Genomic DNA, 18,175 nt, shown 5'->3' with positions numbered 1-18,175 from the left:
TTTTTGACTCGTGATCACATGTGTAGCTGTGTGTGTGTGTCCCCCCCCCCCCCCCTCCTGTGTTGCCACGTGTATCACCACGCTGCTTCTGAACCTGGCTCAGAATGTCTTATGCAACAGACATCTCCCCCTGCAGCAATCTGCTATATGGGAAAGTATAACGTGTTTTTGTTGTGATTATTACTCCATTTATACCAAGTATTAACATATATAATCTGTATCTGGATAATAATAATAATAATAAAACCAGATCACAGACCTTTGCATCAATTGCTGATTGAACAATTTAGGTTGTTAGCCGATTTCAATTTGCAAATGAGCGATGAGGCCAAAGTCAAGAAAAGTGACACTGCTTCATGAGAACAATTCCTTGTCTTTAAGCCGTGCAATGGGTTGTCTGAACATGTTGCTTAAGGCAGAGTTTTGTGACCTTGCAGCATTTGTTTGGAGCAACACAACATTAGTTAAATTATCAAGTTTGGTCGCTTATGATGCTTTTTACCCGTAAATTAATCTCTGTTGTTGTGGGTTTCTCTCTCTAATCCAGATAAAATATCCAGACAGAGACTGCATGTTAATACCAGTTTTAAACTTGGTCTAACAAAGGCAAAATATGTAATATTACCCACTTAAGACTGTCACTTTTCTGGATTCTAGATCTGTCTTTTTCTCTAACTGTCACTTAGCAAAGCATCCATATGCTGTGTGTGTTGCTCTTTGACATTCAACAAAGACAAGAACCTGCAGGAAGACCAGGGTATCTAACCTGCTCCAGTGCTACATGCTTTAGCAGGATGCTCTCTCTCTCCCTGAGCTGCCTCTCTGCCTGCTGCTGTGTGAGTTGGTGTCGTGCCACTCGTGTGGTGAGGTGCTATGTGGGATGCCAGTTGCCTGCATGCTGGTAGAATAAGAGGTTGGTAGAAGATTAGCGGGTTTACCTGGTCCAAGGTAGAGTACCTTGACTTGAGCGTGATGACCTCATCCAGGTGAGCCCTGAATTCTCTCCGTGAGGCCTGGGGGGAGCCATAGGATAGTCACTCACCTTCATGCCACGCACACACACACACGCACGCACACGAACACGCACCCGCACACGCACACTCACACACACACACACTCCCACACACAGACGCGCGCTTGTGCAGCCAACAAGAATGCACACCCACCCTGATCAATATGACATTTCAGTTAGTGGTGAAACACATTTGCACAGTCTCCACATCTTCCACACTAAAACACAGACACACACATACTCACACACACACACACACACAATAACTAAGCCAATACTAAGCTGATGCACATTCTGCAATCTTATGAAAGGAAATGTCAAAATAAAAGCATGTGGCAAACAAGTCACCGAAAAAAACACTAACCACCACCGACACAAGACAACCAAAGATGGATGAAGAAACCGACAGTTCTAGTCGAGCGCTGCTACTGAGGACATTTCTCAATCATTATGTGTGTGTGTGTGTGAGTGTGTGAGTGCTTGACCTCTGACCCTACCTGGGGCCTCTCTCTGGCTACATCTGACCAACACGTGTGTTATAATTACAGATTATACATCTATAATTCATGTAAACCTAAATTATAGACATAAAATAACCTAAAACCTACTGTGCAGAACATTTACATATCTTTAATTCAATTTTAGCTTTATGGGAAAAAAACTAAATATCAATGATAAGCTCCAATTCTGAGGTATTGAGACGACAGTAATCCAATGACCTGGATTTGTTTCTGAACAAGTTATCTTAAAGCTTAGAAAGGAACAATTGCATTTTTAGAAAAGAGATAATTAATTCGATTCTGTTGGAGTATTTTGTATTTCTGAAAGCAAAGGAACAATTGTCTCTAAAGCATCCCTGCGATCTTTAGTATCTTAGAGTCAGACATTGCTTTTTTGAATCTGCTGCCAAACTCTTTTTCCAGATTTCATTACCACACAATTACAAGTAATCAATGGGTTTCGACCTCCAACTGGACAAGTGTCAGCGCTATTCCATGCCCTTGCACCGAGGCCGTGTCTCCATCGCTCAGAGTCACTGGGCCAGAGTAACAAGCACAGCAGCTCTGTGAAGGCCTCCAGCACATAGACAGCACCACAAGCTCCTGTGTGTGTGTGTGTGTGAGAGAGAGAGAGGCCCCTTTAAATGAACTGAGGTGTGCACACAGACGGAGAGAAAGGCACTTTGTTTGTGCAAGCAATATCACTTTCATTCAAATACATAATTCAAGCATCTTTCAACTTCAGCGCCGAGGTTGAAATGCAGTTTGAGGAATATGCCAAGTGATGGAGGAGGAGGTGTGTTTGTTTTGTGGTGGGTGTGAGTGCGGAAACAAGGCAAAGGGTTAGACACAGGACTTGGACCAGGACGAGGGGCAACGGGACATTTGACAACGAGACAACGACAAAATAAAATCACAACGACAGGACATCAACACAAAAAACAGACGAGGGACAGACAGGATTGTAAAAAACAAGAGAGACAGCAGGAGTGTGGCAGGCAGAAGGGTTAAGAGAGGAGGGGAGAAAGCAACCATGCCAGGCAGGAAGTGAGGGGGGGGGGGGGGTGTCGGCTGTAACAGTGCATTAGAACAAATGCAGGAGTACCTCAGCAATGCTTAGGGTGGATGAACAGGAGGGGAGCCGCGCCTGTTGCCACGAGAGAGAGGAGGGGAGAAGAGAAGAGGGGTTAACGGAGCCAAAGCCGGGTCGAGCAGGTGGAGGGGCGGGGGGGTGGTCAGAGGCACACAGAGACTGACGGCTGGAGTGGACAACGCCCTCTGTCTTTCAGGAGGACGTCGGTGCGACAGGTCTCTGTGTGACTGTCTCGGATGGGACCAAGGCAGCCAAAGGGCATAATGGACAGGACAGGACAGGACAGGACAGGACAGGACAGGACAGGACAGTACAGGTCAGGACAGGACAGGACAGGACAGGTCAGGACATTACAGGTCAGGACAGGACAGGACAAGACAGGACAGGACAGGACAGGTAGGGCAGGACAGGACAGGACAGGACAGGACAGGACAGGACAGGACAGGACAGGACAGGACAGGACAGGACAGTACAGGTCAGGACAGGACAGGACAGGTCAGGACAGGACAGGACAGGTTAGGACAGCAGGTAGGAGTTGCATGGGGTTTCCACTGTCCATCAGAACAATAGGAAAAAAGGTTTCACATCAAACATTTGCTAAAAATTTCAGTGTGTCTTTCAAATAAAGGGTTGCATTGCTACTATTCCATTCACGTGTATGCATTCATGTTATTCCAGGATAGAGACACTCCTTATTGCATACGGTGTAAAAACACAAATGAAGAAAACACAACAAATTGTCACTGATGTGGAAACAAAATAACAGGCATGACGTCACCTTCAATATAACAAACAACCTGCAGTTTTAAACTTGTGTTTACCCTTAGACTGGAAATCAAGATGGACAACTTGACAGCTCCCCAAAAGGGAAGCCAAAGCGTCTCGATCACCACCTGGTGGCTGGCTGCAGTATGAGTAATGAACTCCCATTGGTCGAGCGTGTGCATCGGCGGGACATCAATACCGCGGCTCAAACCCTTGACCACTACTGTCAGCCTTCAAATGCAAGATGGCGGCATTCATACCCAGGATATTTGAACTTACAGAAGAGTTTCTATATTCACCATCTTTCTGTTATCTTTCTGCCACCTATTATATTATATATTTGTTCAATTGACCTTCACTCTTTTCAAGCCAACATCACAAATCTTCCCCAAGTTATGAATAAACTACAAACAGAAACATGAGCCTGTTACTGTGTCTTCAGTGCTGCCACTGCTATGCTAGGTCCAACACTGTTATATTTTCTAATAGTTTTAAAAGTCCCACAAATCCGAAATTGATTGTAACTGATAAATAATGCAAACCACACACACTCCTGTACGTGAACGCCCTGTGATCGATGCAGGCGTCAAATATTGATCCAGAACTCAATATCCATTCATCCCTTCGTATTGCTCACAGTAGACATGCAACACAACCCACTGTACAACACAAATCCCACGGGAAATAAAAAATGAGCTAAAAAACACAATTTATTTCTAGCACCCAATATTGTCACCTATTATTGGTCCACTGGGGTCACACGTTTTCATTCACGCTGTGGTTAGACCCTTTAAAAACAATGCCCCCACCATACTGCATAAAAGACTTTTATTAACTCTGCTAATGAGGTTGGGAGGATGTTATGTTTGGGCCTGTTTCTACAAGATGGTTGCTCGTGAAGTTCTCTACATTTTGACAGATGGAAAACGTTGGAGTCGATCAGGATTTGGATTTTTTGTTTATCACCTACAGCCATTTCACTGTTTACGTGCAAGGCCCCTGACAGCTTCTACACGGCATCGCCTTCATCTGCTTGTTTTGTCAAGATTCAAAAAACAAAAACAACACAAAAACACGGCCATCTGCGCTGGCAGAGGTGTTTGTTGGTGGAAAAACCTTCCAGCTACAAAATAACAACAAAAAAAGACACATTGCTGTGAATTATTTAAAAATATCACGTCTATTCCCAACAAAATAAAGTCGGGCATGACAACCAAGCTCATGATGAATCATTACTGAATTCAACAGACGACCTTTTCCTCATTTAACAATAACATTTTAGATGATTTAATAAACTCTTTTTTAAAAGCAGGGCTGTCAAGGAGATTAAAGTCCCATCCCTCCTGATTGAAACGGTGCAGATTCACAGCAGTTCCCCTCATCAGACTCTGCTCCTCAGATAATGGACAACGGCAGGAAACCACAGGCGACTACAAACTGAAACTGCAGGAGCAAACTACACAAGGTTCAGATCCAGGAAATCTTTTAATAACAATGTGAGATAAGACCTTTTTTGACATTTTGATTATCAGACCTTAAATACCAGCTGTTAGTTAAGAGACAGTTGTTTCTTCAACATATCTATTGACTTAAAAACCCGCTGAGTAAGATACTGCTGGTTTGTTATTGGATTGCACTTCCCTCAAATCTAAACCAAACCACAGTTTCAGTTTTATAACTGTAAACATATTTTGAATAATATCACAGCCCCTGACCGTGCAGGATTCTGACGAGTTGTCAAATTCAACTTGTGTGATGTCGGTGCTGTAAGCGTATCTTTTAAGTTGTGTGCTTATGCTTTGAAAACAGTGGGTTATAAAAAAATAAAAGTTGCTCCCACCCTGGAATAGATAAATGTGAGGAAGAATCAACCGTGCAGGAGCCAAACAAGCAGGAGCCACCGCTGACCAGGAGCATGTGCTGCCCGCTCCCTGGTCCGGCCCCGGCCATTCATCACCGCCCTCCCATGGCCGTCTCCACGTCTTCACCTATTAGAAGTTAATGAGCTATTGAGTGAGGTGCCAGCATGGCGGCGAATAAGAGCTAGCTCAGCTGATTTGACGGCCGCGTGTTATGCGGCTCACCAGCTCCTGGTTCTTCTCATCACATGGTGGGTGAGCACGTTCAGTAGGCTACAGCCGGTCAGACAGTCTCATCCATTCCTCTTACTCCCTTTTGTTTCCTGTCTGTCCTCTCTCCTCCCTCTCTTTGTTCCCCGTCTGACTGTTTGTCTCTCTCTCTCTCTCTCTCTCTGTCTCAGCCTTGCTATTCACGGCTCTCTCGTTGTCTTTCCATTCTCTCTCTCCGTCGCCCTCGAGTCAAACTCTCAGAGTCAGTGGGCGTGAGTAACTCGAGTCAAATATGATATCGCACACGATGTTCGCAGACTTCACACATGCCGACGCGTGGCCATGATGCATTTGTGTCGAGTTGAAAACACATTTAAACGCTCTCTGACACTCGTGTATTTGCACTTAAAGATATCCATATGTCCTCATAACGAAAGAATAAGAACGCCACCTCGTACCCACGCTCCACGCACACATGAACAAGAACACCGGACTCAGCTGAACTGACTTAATGCCGAAAGCAATTTGACCCAAATGGTCCATGAGTAGCACGAGCCAAAGAAAGGGAACGGGGGGCTGAATGTGTGTACATTAATCGGAGACAAAAGAGCACTTTCCTTCTGCCTGCAGCTGCTTTCAAAGTCTCTGCAACAGTATTTCACTCACAGTAAAATACATCCCGCTCTCTATATGACTCACGTCTCTCAGCCGTCCCTCCTGCATCCTGAGATTCAACCGGGTATCGACTCATTCTGCACAGCTCAATTAATATCGCGCGGCCTCTTCCATCCGGTTATTGAAAGCTGCCGTCTCTCTGGTTAACAGAGACGAGGAAGCATGCTCCACCTTCACGTGCATGTTTCAATTTCCCCCCCGGAGGCCACGTACAGATTGGACTAAGAAGATATCGCAAGATCTTGTTGTCTTCAGAAGAAAAGTAATGGAAAAGTCTGACAGCACAAGAGGAATATTTTAGTCCCTCTAATGCCCCATAGCTTGTTTTTCTATGAATATATATTTTTTCCTGATTGTAAAACAAACTAGTGACTCAGGCGAGAATCATGTTCATGGAAGAGGTGACAGTTTGATAAAACAATTGTTACATCTTACGTTTTCAAGTGAAATAAGATAAAAGAGTTTAATCATTGAGCTTTTCGATGAATTTTGTTAGCTTTGTATAAAAGAGTCACGCTACCACTTTCCTCTTGTTTCCAGTCTTTGTGCTAAGCTAAGCTAACTGGCTGAAGTGCAGCCTACTGAGAACATCCTGGTGGACTGAGTCGAAATGCAATTGTAAATGGACTGTAAAACAGCAGGAATTAACAAACGACATTAAAAGACATTAGCGGACCTGCACAGATCTATCCTGTAAGAACCTGTGTGCAAAATAACATTGATAAAGCTGTAAATCTATCTCGGTACCTGGCATTTAACTATCGGTGGAGTCATCATCCACAGATGCATCGATACCCCCCTGCCTCTCCTCGTGACCCGTGTAGAGCCATCATGGATTTTGAAGCCAGGAGCTTCTTCATCCATATTGCCTCATTTCCATTTACAGTATGTGCTGTAGGGGGGGTGATAACTCTGGGCACGAGGTATAACACCTAGAGGAGCCGGGACTGAGGGGTTTTCTTATCCTGGTCCTCGCATGGATTTCAACGAGGATGAAGACAGCAGCTAAACAAGGAGGGGCTTCTGTTTCTGAGAAGGTGACTGTTTGCTTGCTTGGCATTGACACTGAGGAGACCTGTGAGACTCCTTCGTTGTCCCGCCTCCTCTTTCTCAACCTCCCTTTCTTTGCCTTTTTATGTAACCATGTCCCCCACCGCCTAACACCACAGAAACAGTACCAGGCACATGAGCCCCTTCATCATCCTCCTCCTCATCGTACCCAGCAACCCTGCTATAGTTTCAGTCCACAGTCCCATCGCTACATTACTCACCCTCCTACCCCCTGAACTCATCCCCGGCCTGTCAGCGCTCCTCCTTCAGGCATCGTCAACATCAGCAGCAGCAGCACACACATGCACCAATATGCATGGAGGACCACAAATTATATTTACAAAACACACGCTGCAAACGTATTACATCCACCCTCATGCCCACTCAGCTAATAATACAAAACCCCTTCGCTTATTAAAACACAAGCACACAAATGTGCACACACGACACACACACACACACACACACACACACACACACAAACACAAAGTCAGACGCAGAACCTGTAAACAACCTCTCGGCAATGCAGGAGGAAAGACAGTACTTACCATCTTCTGCCTGGAGTCGGAACAGAATGAGCTCCCCGGCACATGCACAATACAACACACACACGCACTTTTACACGCTCACTAACTGGGAGAGGGTGAGTGAGGAAGGGTGAGCGAGAGCGAGAGAGAGAGAGAGAGAGAGGGAGAGAGCGAGAGAGAGAGAGAGAGAGAGAGATAGGACGCAGTAGAAAGCAAAGAGCAGCGAGTAACGCAACAGCCAGAGAGACAGAAAGAGGTGGAGAACGAGGAGGAGGGGAGTATATAGTCGCCCATAAGGTGCTGCATGCTGCACTAAATCACACACGCATGACTGAGGTCTGCTGTGTGTGTGTGTGCACATGTCTCTGTGACTGTGTGTGTGTTCTTCCCATGAGCGTTTCTGCTGAGGAAGGAGACGTATGTGATTCTTTCTCCCTCACTCTTCGTCATCTACCTAGTCATTTGAGAGGATGGAGTCGGGGGTCATGGACCCTGAAGTGATGGGAGGTAACGGGTTGGCCCTCGGGGACGGACAGATGGATGCAGAAGGACAAACAGACCCGGCCACATGGGCCCCGCTCGCAAAACTCTCCTCTGCTCCCTCTGTGTCCATTCCCCTTGTTTTCATTTCCATCCTTCTCCCCTTCCCCACCTCCCACTCAGTCCGTTGTCCTCTCTGACTCATTAGCTCTCCATTCCTTTTCTCCCTCTCTCTCTCGCTTTCACTCCCTCCCACTCTGTGATCCTTCTCTCCATCTCTCTTCTCGCCTTTCTTTCTCCCTCACTCCATCATAAATCCTCCACATCTCCAGCAGACCAGGAGACGAAGAGTCACTTTTTATGAGCTTTACTGCACTGGAGGAGTGCCCCCCCCCCCCCCCCCCCCCACACACACACACAAACAGAGAGTGTCAGTAGTGTCGGGTGAAACCCAGTGTGAATAATTCCAATAGGACACAAAGGCATATAACAAGTGCTATCTATCGTTCCCACAGGGGAATAAAACCTCGGAGGAAAGACGACACCGGCTGTAAAACAGTGATGGAGCGTCACACTGCACCAGGCCTCCGTGTCCTCTGCTATAAACTGACCAACACAAGCATCCGCTCCCAGACACACAGTTAAAGGTAGAGGTGGTTTCTCTTTGGTGGAAATCGATTCCATGTCGGTAGCCATCAACAGATAAAGAAGAGAAACAGTTGGTGGGTCAGAGATTAGAGACGAGCCGAAATCTCCTCAACTAAACTAAGCAGAAGTTTACAACACAAACACACACAAATGCATAAACACCTCCTCTCTATAACACATTGAGAGTCGTGGTGTTTCCTGCCCCGTTGCTGTGCTACAAGAGGAGAAGCTGGGCCCGGCGATGACTGATCGGTCTCACCACAGCCGCTTCGCTTGACGTTGGAACGGCACTCACTCATACAGCCCGGACATAAATCATTCATCTGCCTCCGTCTGATCACCTCACTCCGTCAATGATCCTCTGTCACAGCTCATTTGCGAGTGATGATACTGGGAGCGTGTACAGATCACGCCTGGGCCCAACGCCACGGACATTTTCACACACACACGCCATGACTGTCATGTTTGTTTTGACTGCTTTCAAAATCCGGCAAAGGACAGATGGCCATGGATCTCTATCCAAGCTTCTTCTCTTTGAGTTTGCAAAGGGGAATCTAGATGGACATTTTTTCTAATTGAACGAATTAATAAAAACAACCAAATGAATTTGTCTTTAAACGCCTGTGACTTGTCCAGGGTGCACACCACCTCTTGTCCAATGTCAGCTGGTTCAATTCCCCATGATGATCATCATAGTAAAGCAGCATAGATAATGGATGGATGGATGGAAAATGACTGATATTATCTGATAACTAAATAAGACATTTTCTCACTTTCTATATGTACGGTCAAATAAAACAGTGTCTCATGTAACAAATCCAACGCACCCCCCTCATGGTCAAAGCAGATCGGAAAATTCTGTTACTATTTATCTGTTATATGTGTAAATTTATGTATGAGCCTGTCTGTTTGCACACGTGTGCATATTAACACGGGCTTGGTTTGTCTTGCGGCAGTGACCAGAAAGACAAAACGGCCACAGTGAAGGTCATGGATGTGGCGTGAGCTGAATCCCACTCGGACTCAGTTCCCACAATTCAACGGAGAAGGAGGAGGTGATTTCCATAAGCCTTGGCCCCGGCTCCAAAGCCATACATCAAGCCATTCATCAAAAAATCGGATCCATGCAGAGTGCGGCGGCGTCCTCTAGGTGCACCACAGCCTGCACCTGAGAGAGTTTGTGCAAAGGCCGCACAAGAGTGAGAGCAGCAGATTGTTTAATCAAAATAAATGCCATCATCGGTCAGGTTGATGGGCGGTTTGGAGCAGTGTACAGTCCAGCAAGTGTAAGTGATGCTCGCACTTGCAGATGCATCAAGGTGAAAACCTGGTGACACCGAGGGGAGAGCGGCAGGCCGGCTTCTGGAGCGTCACCGTCTCACAGGTTTGAATCCTCACTGACTGATCTGACTTCATAAAAGTTATTTCTTGATAAAGTTGTACTGAAGAGTTCACTTGACAATTGAACATTTGACAAATACAAAGTAAGGCCTTTAAAGAGGGGCAATTTCGATTAAACCTTTAACCAAAACTAACTCTATTTCAGACAGGAAGTCCCAGCCTCTGTCTGGAGCTCACACAACCACTGCATACTGACTGATTATAATTAAAATGATGCATCATATGAGGCTCACTAGAGGATTTAAGAGGCACTTTATATCATAAATCTGTATTATAACCATTCATTTCAACTTTCGTCGCAGAAATGACGTTTCTTAAATAATCCCACATTTTACAGTGAACACGCAAAAATGTTGCACAGTGTCATAATACCAGGCAGAAAACATGCAGTAGAAGGTTCTTGTGGTTATATCTCCAGCAAGTCAAATCCAAACCAATATTGCTCCAGTGAAACACACACACACACACAGACACACAGACACACACAGACAGACACACACATACACACACAGACACGCACAGACAACCATCGTCTGAGTCACCGCCACATCTCCCATATGCTTCATTAATCCAAACTCACCATTACATAACTGCACTAAATGCTCACAAGAGTGGAAGGGCACAACTACCCTCCCTGTGTCTAGTGTAGGCATGAATGTGTGTGTGTGTGTGTGTGTGTGGGGGGGGGGGTGTATGTGTGTGTGTGTGTGTACTTTGTTGTGTGTGCAAGTGCAAGTAGGAGACAGTGTGACAGATGAGGAAAATCTGGTTACATGAATGGTTGTCGAGCAGCTCAGTTTGTAATCCTTTTGTGTCTGCTTGCATTTGTGTACGTGTGTGTTTGTATGTGAGAGAGAGACAGAGTGAGACAGACACTTTTTCCCTTGAGGATGATTTTGTGCCTCCAATTTTTATATTGTGTGTGAGTGGACATGAGTTGACATGAGTTGTGTTGCAGAGGCACATACAGGTTTTATGCTTAATAACAAAACCTATTAGCTACATACCCATATACACATTTACATACCTGCATTCGTGCAAAATACACGTGCACAAAAAATGTATACATTTTTGCTTAGCGCACAAGGCATTCACCCGGTGTCTCACTATCTCTTTCTAAGCACACACACACACACACACACACAAACTTGACATATACAGCTTGAGCTGGAAGTGCTGATACATGACCTGTGTTTATTTACGCATGTTCTCTGTTTGGCGGAGCAGCGCCTCCTCGCTCACGCTCCGCTCTGTGAGCCGTGGCGTCGGGCCCACTTGTAAAGGCAGCCTCAGCCGCAGCTCTGGCGGTGACAAGATTAAGACCTACTCCACACCTTCTCCTCTCGCTGCCACCGCGCAGCGCTGCCAACAAGACACAGCTAACAAACGAACACGCAGCCCACAGTGGCACATGAAATGCATCAGTGAGGAGAGCCGTCCTGGCTCCGGCTCCGGGGACATTGTGTACATGATGTCGGCAGCCGCTCGCAACGTGGGAATTTTTCAAAGAACATATGGCAGCTTGTCTTGCTGGGAAACAGCCCGTGACACAATCTAAACAAGCTGAGAGCTATACCTAGAGAAGCCATTAACTGTCTGTGATCGCACAAAGAAACACACATGTCCAGACGAGCATGTCAAAGCGTAAAGTCTTGAGGGTCATTGCCAAAGGAAGCCTTCAGTGGAGAGACAGGTGTGTGCATGTTGGGGCGAGGGAAGGAGGGAGTGATGGCTGAGGATTACCTCACTGCATCAATGGACCCAGCAGCAGCAGCAGCAGCATTACAGCTCCCTGATGTCTAATTATTTACAGCTACACACTCTGTAGCTCAGCTGAGGTCACAAACGCCTCGGCAGAGTCTGAGGCTCTCTAAACATGAGGAATGAACTGCTATCATTGCAAAGGCTCGGTAGCCAGTGGGGTGCGGAGGCAAAATGTAGAAACAACCCAACAGACCCGCATGAAGTCACTGTGACCTTTGACCCCTGGAATGTAATCATCCGATCTCTCAAGGCGTTGTTGAGATGATACAAAGTAAAAAAAGGTTTTGTGAGGTCACAGGGACTTTTGAACAAAACTTAAAAGTGACTCCTTCGAGCTGCTCTCGAGACAAATCACGGTCACAAGGCTGGGACGGACAGGAAACCTGACCACGAGAGTGAGAGACTCTCTCTCTCCAGCACCGACCTCTCCCTGCTCTACAAACACGGCTGAGCAGAGAGAGACAGAGACAGAGAGAGAGAGAGAGAGAGAGAGACAGAGACAGAGAGAGAGAGAGAGAGAGAGAGAGAGAGAGACAGAGACAGAGACAGATACAGATATAGAGATATAGAGAGAAATCATCTCTTCTCTTCTGTCTGCTTCCTCTGTCGCATGACCCCCCCCCCCCCCCCCCCCATGCACCCGCCCTCCCTCCACCATCACCATCCCATCCCTCTGTTCCCATGGAAACCCCCTCACATATATTCCCATGGCACCTGCCTGCTGTCCGGGAGACACATGGAGACGTGACACAGATGAGGTGAAAGAGAAACGGGGAAGGGAGACAGAGAGAGGATAGAGAGAGAGGGAGAGAGGGAGAGAGGGAGAGAGGGAGAGAGGGAGAGAGGGAGAGAGAGTCGACGCCATTCGGCATTTTAAAAACCTGCAGGAGAGATCAGTTAACACACGGCAGGATACGTGGACATTTCAGATTGTAATTTTGATCTTGAACAGGTCGGAAACAAGTTGGCAGTCGGAAGGAGAATGTTGAGGTATCCCACAGACAAAGCAGACTGAGGTATTCAGGCACAATCATTGCGATTTCTTGAATTAAACCTGGAGAATATTGTATTGTAGGCGTCCCAGCATTAGACCCACAACCTGCTGTCTCCAGAAATGCACAAAAAAACACACACTCACAAACAAACAACAGGGGTTTTACATATAAAACACATTGAAACAAACACAGAACGCACACTTCGCCAAATTGACACACTGAAAGAAACCAGAAAAGGAGTGTGTGTGAGGTGCAAGTGTTTGAACCAGTAGGGAAACAGTGTGGCAATTTTATATGAGATAATATGTACTTAAATTAGAGTTATAAGGAGAAAAAACACGTAGTGTAAAGTAAAGTCAAATCAAAATTGTTTTCTAAGTAAAAAACACAGCGGGATAAAAATCACAGTCATCTTTGGATTAGAAAAATTATTCGATCAGAAACCGACAAGAACTAAATGTTTTAACACAAATTTCAAACTTGTGGGTAGAAAAACTTTGTGTTCCATCTGACTTTGGCAAAAATAAATTCAAAAACATAATATCTTAAATATTTTCTTTATCCAATCATCTACAAAAAGCATCAGTTAAAGTTTTTAAATTATGTACACGTTTTTTGTGCTATTATAATCTCATACGATTCAATTTGTTTGTATAATTTAATATTTTACAGTTTTTATAAAATAACTCCTCTCGCATCCTCTCAGATGTTTCCTTGTTACCAGGTTGGGTCCCACTGATTAAGAGTGTTTCCAGGAAGTGTTGGAGATGGTGATCAGGGTTTGGGATAATAAATCTTGTCAACTGCAAGTCCTCACAAGGATGTCAAAAGTGTGTTGAGTGCACAAACTCACTTTGGGCGTGGGACAGGACGCCGTGGAGAGGCGGGAGGTGGCCTGAGCTCGGGGCGACTCCGAGGGCGTGGTGCTGAGAGAGGCTGTGTCCCTGGGCAGCACCTGCACACCCCGCGAGATAATGGAGTCTGGGATCTAAGATCACACACACACACACACACACACACACACACACAGTCAGATAAACATGCATGTAAACACCACACACATCATAACCATAATCACACACATAGTGATATTGAAGATCCAGAAACACACACACAGGTATATAGAGTAAAACACGACAAACTTACAGGGTGTTTGTCAAATGACGTAGATGCAAATGAAACACAAATCATAATTGTTGATTTTTCGGTGAAGGGGGGGGGGGGGGTGCTGAGTCTTACCAGCATCCATCTGTGATTGGACAATGAGGTGGAAGATTACCCTGACAACAGATCCAGTGCTGCAGACTGGGCAGACTGGGCGGGATGGGGTGATGGGTATGATGTTACATGTAAGTGGACAGAGCAGACACACACACAGATGAAGGAGTGATATGTTAAATCATAGGTTTGACTGTCTTTTTTTCACAACAGGAAGCCCGAAGTGTCATCTCCGGATAAAATATGATCAGAAAACTTTTTAATCAAGGTTCATCGAAATTACTTTTACACAGATTCCTGCTTCTGGCAAAGATTTAGACGAGAGGAATAGTCACAATCTGAAAGAAAGCTTGGTTCCCACTTAAGGTGGCTGGAGTGAGGGTTTTTAAAAGTCCATATATCTGTATGTAGGGCATAAAGGACCAATGAGGCCCGTCCCATGTCAGATTTTCACTCCCTATCTTCAATCAACTCATAAATTAGATTTCAATACTCCTCTAACACACGCAGGTGCTCTATGAATGAACATGTGGAGATGATGGATGACGTCACACGTATATGAAAACTCTCCTCTCCTCTAGCCAGTCCACGTACCTTGGCTGCGATGGAGGCGGCGGTGATGTGGGAGGAGGAGCTGTCCTCGGTGGATGCTACGCCGCTGTCCTTCTTCTCCTCGTCCTCGTCCTCGCACTGCACGCCCTTGTCCTCCGTCTGGCGGCGTGGCGAACTGTTGAGCGGCGGCGAGAGGGGCGGCGGTGGCGACGGCAGGTCCTCCAGCTCATCGGCCGCCTCCTTTACCTTCACGATCGCGTCGCGCAGGAGGTCGATGGCGTGCGGCAGCGCCGGCAGGATGAACTGGAAGCATTCCTGGAATGGAGAATGGATCATCAGTAAAAAGACCCAGTATTGGAGGACGTGGTCAGTTGCAGCCAAGAAGAAGAATCGGGCTCCTCTACTGTCACTGATGTAACTCAAAGCAACACTTGGCAACTTTTTAGGTTTCAAAAAGCAGCTATTAAATGAGTTTGGATGTTCAGTGACTCAGACGAGGTCGAATGATTCCACTCTCTTTCTCACTCCTCACCCTGAACGTCTGATCTTCACTATGTCACTTTGTTGAGCGGGTATGATCTCCTGGGAGAAGAGTGGAACTGACTCAGAGTCTCAGCTTTAATGGTCAGAATCAGGTCCAGCAAGTTCAAGAGTGATGGTGAACTCTAGATCAACTAAAGAGACTTAGAAGTCATTAAAAACCAGCGTTTATCTCCCAATATTCAGTGAGGACATGTTTCAATTATGAGGAAGTCTAAACAGAGTTTGTTGTATTTGTTACAGCAGTAGCTTTATCCCGATATATGCTTCCTGATCCTGATTTAGTAGCTTTTGCGTAATCCTGCTTACGATCATAAAAACAGACCAACAAATAAACGGACAGGTGTAAAAACATAACTAATGAGAGCGACACATTATAAGTCTCAGAAGAAGAGGGGAGGTTTTGCCCCTTGAGCTGCTGGAAGACTTTGAATGTGAAATATCCGTGCAAAAAAATAGTGACAAAAATCCTATTTCACACCAGGAGCAAAAAAGGGAAGCTACTTATTAAATTGTTAGAAAGAAATGTAGAATATCCTGACTTCATGGATCAAACATGAGAGAAGCGATAAACTCAGATTAACAAGAAATATCATCTTGTTGATAAAACAAAAGTTACAAATGCCTGATGCAGTAGAATGAATACAACAGTACTGGTGCATGACCCTGGTCGAGGCAGCAGGTTACAGCGCCTCCCTCTGGCCACATGTACACAATCCTCCTCCCTCTCCCTCCCCCCCCTCCCTCCATCGGTGATTTCCTCTGCGGTGTCTCTCTGTGTGTCAGTGTGCCTGTGGGCTCCTCCGCTATGCTAAACGCTCCATTCTCCTCGCTCCCAAGACAAGAGCTAATCTGTGAAATTATTTATCTTCCTGTGTATTTTAAGCATTGAGAGGCTGCATTATTAATCGCCCCCCCCCCCCCCCCCCCGACACTGACTTTTTTGGAGCAACCTCTCCCCCAACTCCATGTGCTTTAAAAAAAAAAAAAAAGTGTGCATATCACAGGCTAGATTAAACACTGCGATGTTAACCTTGATTTGACAGAATTTCAAGCCCACTAGGATGCAAGCACCTCTCGCTGGGATAGCGTCATCCGCAGGAAAAACCCAGGAAGGAGGGCGGGAGCGCTCTTCAGATGAAAAAAGGTGGAATGGGTTAATCTCAGCAGTCAGCCACGAGCCCGCCAGGCCTGCTGCGTAGCCGCGAGCTAACCTTTTCCCTCTCGAACCCCCCCATGCCACTCCGTCACACACACAAACGCAGCCCGAGCCCCCTCGGCACGCAGAGGCCTCCTCCTGGTGCGTTTGAAGCCCACATCTGAGAGGAGCTTTTTGAGAGATGTGGAGAGGAGGGCTGGGTGGGTCAGGCTGAAGCGGGGGAGCGAGGATGAGCGTAAAGAGCCTGGAGACATTCCTCCTTCCCCTTTTTGTTCTTTCATTGAGTGCTGGGCAAAAAATGTTGGTACGTCAGGAGTGCTTTTTTTTTTTTTCTTTCTTACTCTCCGTTTTGTCCTGCAGGAGAGTAACTGTCAAGAACACTAAAGAGCAGAATCCCTGGATCTACTGCCGGAGCATGAGAAACAAGAGCAAGAGAGAGGGACGGAGGTAGAGGGGAGGTTCGCAGAGAGGATGACAGAAAGAGAGAAAGAGGGACAGAGACAGGGACGAGGAGATGGAGAGATTAAGAGGGACCGAGATTCAGTGAGAGTGAAAAAAAACAATGTGGGACGAACTAAAAAGAGTAAAGAAGAGAGAAGGAGAAACGAAAGACAAACAGCACCAAGGACAGTAGACACAAAACTAGAATTACTATTGTTTGCCTCCACCTGTGCAGTTTCAGTCGGCATACATTTGTTCCCAGTGTCATATGAGTGACCTTTGAGCTTGTAAAATGATCATATATCACAAACAGGTTAACGCTGCAATCAGCTGCTGTGCTTCTTCTCTGTTTCTGAAAGCGTGTCTGTCCCAGCAGACAGAAATGTCACTGCAGTGAGCAGAAATGTCAGCACAGTGGGTAGAGATGTCTTCCCCACAGGTGAATATCAGCTCTGCAGGTGGACGCACCCTCGCAGAGAGTTCAAATGATTTTTGATGAAGTCATCGTGTGAAAAACACAGTTACCACAGCAGTGAGCGGTGGTGGAGAGCAGCGGCAGTTTGTTCGGGGGAAATCGCTGCTCGCAAAGTTAAACTACCGCCCTGATGCCTCCACCAACCAGCGAAGTTTCACGCTATATACGGTACATTTTATTTCCAGACTCATATGAGGTCACTGTGACCTTGACCTCTGAAATCTGTTCATCAGTTCATCTCACAAACCTCTGTCTCTTCCTGTTTGAACAGTTTGGGTATCAAACAGGCAGGAAAGACCTTAAGACCGAACTGTTCTGTGTGGCATTATGGGAAATGTAGGCTTCAGGGTTATCTGAGGTTGAACTTGATGAAAAGTCACAGTAGCTCCTCCTCTGTTGTTTAAAGTTTGACCATTCGAGTCCTGAAAAAGGCTGAAAGTATGACGCTGATATCGCCGGGGAAGCCGCCAGTCTAAACACGTTTCTGTTGTCAAAGCAGTCGGTAAATCTACAGGTTTAATTTAATATTCACATATTCATAGGACATTTGTTTTATTTAATGACGGAAGCACACACTGGAGATTTTCTAGACTGCCAGACCTCTAAAAACAAATCCTCAACAAAATACACATTAGATATTTAAGGTAAACTAAATATGTGAGGATACAGTAGTCTATCTTAAGTATGAAAGAAGATGAAATGCGAGTAAAAGATCAGACGCCGACACTCTGACGTCCCCCGGACCCCCCCCCCCCCCCCCCCCCCGTTTTCTTTATGACAGGAGATCATTGTAATAAAAGCCTGCAGTGGG

The 18,175-nt window shown here is 45.9% G+C and overlaps 1 protein-coding gene across 5 annotated transcripts in view; it reads right to left on the bottom strand.

Moving 5' to 3' along the window:
• The window catches only part of gphnb (gephyrin b), a 71,517-nt gene that overhangs the window by 17,917 nt on the left and 35,425 nt on the right, over nucleotides 1-18,175 (bottom strand). For 4 of the 5 annotated variants that reach the window (XM_062411964.1, XM_062411966.1, XM_062411965.1 and 1 more), the window contains exons 7-10: nucleotides 14,792-15,064; nucleotides 13,833-13,967; nucleotides 2,618-2,659; nucleotides 939-1,013 (exon numbers count right to left, since the gene is read on the bottom strand). In XM_062411964.1, coding sequence (XP_062267948.1) covers nucleotides 939-1,013; nucleotides 2,618-2,659; nucleotides 13,833-13,967; nucleotides 14,792-15,064 — 525 coding nt within the window. The remainder of the gene's footprint in view (nucleotides 1-938; nucleotides 1,014-2,617; nucleotides 2,660-13,832; nucleotides 13,968-14,791; nucleotides 15,065-18,175) is intronic. The other variant, XM_062411968.1, reaches the window with a different exon arrangement.

Source organism: Platichthys flesus, chromosome 18, assembly GCF_949316205.1.
Source record: "Platichthys flesus chromosome 18, fPlaFle2.1, whole genome shotgun sequence".
NCBI lineage: Eukaryota > Metazoa > Chordata > Actinopteri > Pleuronectiformes > Pleuronectidae > Platichthys > Platichthys flesus.
The sequence above is the reverse complement of the archived record's forward strand: the minus strand, read 5'-3'. Positions and strand labels throughout refer to the sequence as shown.